This window comes from Cyclopterus lumpus, chromosome 5 (assembly GCF_009769545.1).
Source record: "Cyclopterus lumpus isolate fCycLum1 chromosome 5, fCycLum1.pri, whole genome shotgun sequence".
Taxonomy (NCBI): domain Eukaryota; kingdom Metazoa; phylum Chordata; class Actinopteri; order Perciformes; family Cyclopteridae; genus Cyclopterus; species Cyclopterus lumpus.
This window is the reverse complement of record NC_046970.1, coordinates 2,457,435-2,458,752: the sequence shown is the minus strand read 5'-3', so window position 1 is coordinate 2,458,752 and position 1,318 is coordinate 2,457,435. Positions and strand designations below refer to the sequence as shown.

Genomic DNA, 1,318 nt, shown 5'->3' with positions numbered 1-1,318 from the left:
GTGGTACATGCTGTATCCGACGTGAGCGGCGTACAGTCCCACGGGGGAGACCGGCAGCGAGTGCCTCTGGAACGGGTGCGACCCATACGAGCCGGGGACGTGCGCGCCGAGAGGAAAGGAAATCCCGAACGCTGGAGGCAGCATCGGCTTAGCTGCCATTTTCAGTTTCTCGAGTTCTGCCTCCTGCAGCCGCTTGGCTTTGGCTCTCCGGTTCTGGAACCAGATCTTGACCTGGGTCTCCGTCAAGTTGAGGGAGCTGGAGAACTCCGCGCGCTCGGCGATGGAAAGGTACTGCTTCTGGCGGAACTTCCTCTCCAGGGCCAGCAGCTGGGACGTGGTGAAGGGGGTCCGGGGCTTTCTGTTGGTCTTGTGCTTTCGGAGAGGACAGGCAGGAGGACTCAACCTTCCTGGAGGCGGACAACACACGGGCATTTAAAAAGCCTGGTTCGCAGTGCGCACAAATACAATACACACACATGTGGTCATATTGGGGGGGAAAAACACTCATATTCATGTTTCTATTTTACACCAAACTTACGTGGAGGTGTCGGAGAAAAGCGAGGACTCTGTAGCCATGAAGTCCTCTCGTTACTGTCCGGGCTCTCGGGTTTGATCAACACGTCTTCGGGCATGTTCAGGATGTCGCCCACTGAAAACGAGGAGCTCATGGACAAAGCAGGAGCGCAGGAGGTATCCAGACTACCGAAAGAGCCCATGCGTAAGCCCTTCAGCAGGGCGTGGGACGTCCCGGGGGCGCCCGGGGAGACCGCCTCTCTGCTGGGCTTCCTATCAGCCATCAGTGCCTCGACGCTGAAAGGCAAAATAGCAACTTTGGGCTTCACGGGCTCCTCGGAGCTCAGGCTGGTCTGCATCTCGCCTCTGCCGACGAGGACCGAGCGGGGAGGAAGGTCTTCAGTGTTCGGACCAGCGGTCAAAGCTGACATGGCGGTCGATGGTGCCATACAGGTCCGACCGGCACGGGTGAGGAGGAGGAGGAGGGCGCTCTCGTGAGTGGAGCAGAGAGGGTGTCTTACACGAAGTGATTGCGCTGCGCCCTAAGGTGACGGTATCCTCATGTTTATGTGACCGGGTTGGAGTGCAGGGCTATAATAAGGGAGGCTCGGGGGAGAGAGGCAGCCAATCGGGAGCGAGATGGGCTGGTCTAAAGAAGAAAAAAAAGAAAAAAAAAGTGGGGAAGTTAACACAAGTTACTTTTTCTAAAACAAGCAATTTCACATAAACATAAACACAACAAAACTCATAATGGGCCATGTTTCATCAAGACCAAATCCAACCAAAACGATGTTAGGATTGTATC

The 1,318-nt window shown here is 55.5% G+C and overlaps 1 protein-coding gene across 2 annotated transcripts in view; it reads right to left on the bottom strand.

Annotated features, from left to right (window-relative positions):
* msx1a (muscle segment homeobox 1a) overlaps window positions 1–1,084 on the bottom strand; it is a 1,891-nt gene extending 807 nt beyond the window's left edge. Inside the window, exons 1-2 of one of the 2 annotated variants that reach the window (XM_034533136.1) lie at window positions 539–1,084; window positions 1–407 (exon numbers count right to left, since the gene is read on the bottom strand). The exon at window positions 1–407 is cut by the window's left edge and continues 807 nt beyond it. In XM_034533136.1, coding sequence (XP_034389027.1) covers window positions 1–407; window positions 539–962 — 831 coding nt within the window. In that variant the 5' untranslated portion in view covers window positions 963–1,084. Of the gene's footprint in view, window positions 442–538 lie in introns of both variants that reach the window. The other variant, XM_034533137.1, reaches the window with a different exon arrangement.
* Window positions 1,085–1,318: the final 234 nt, after the last annotated feature.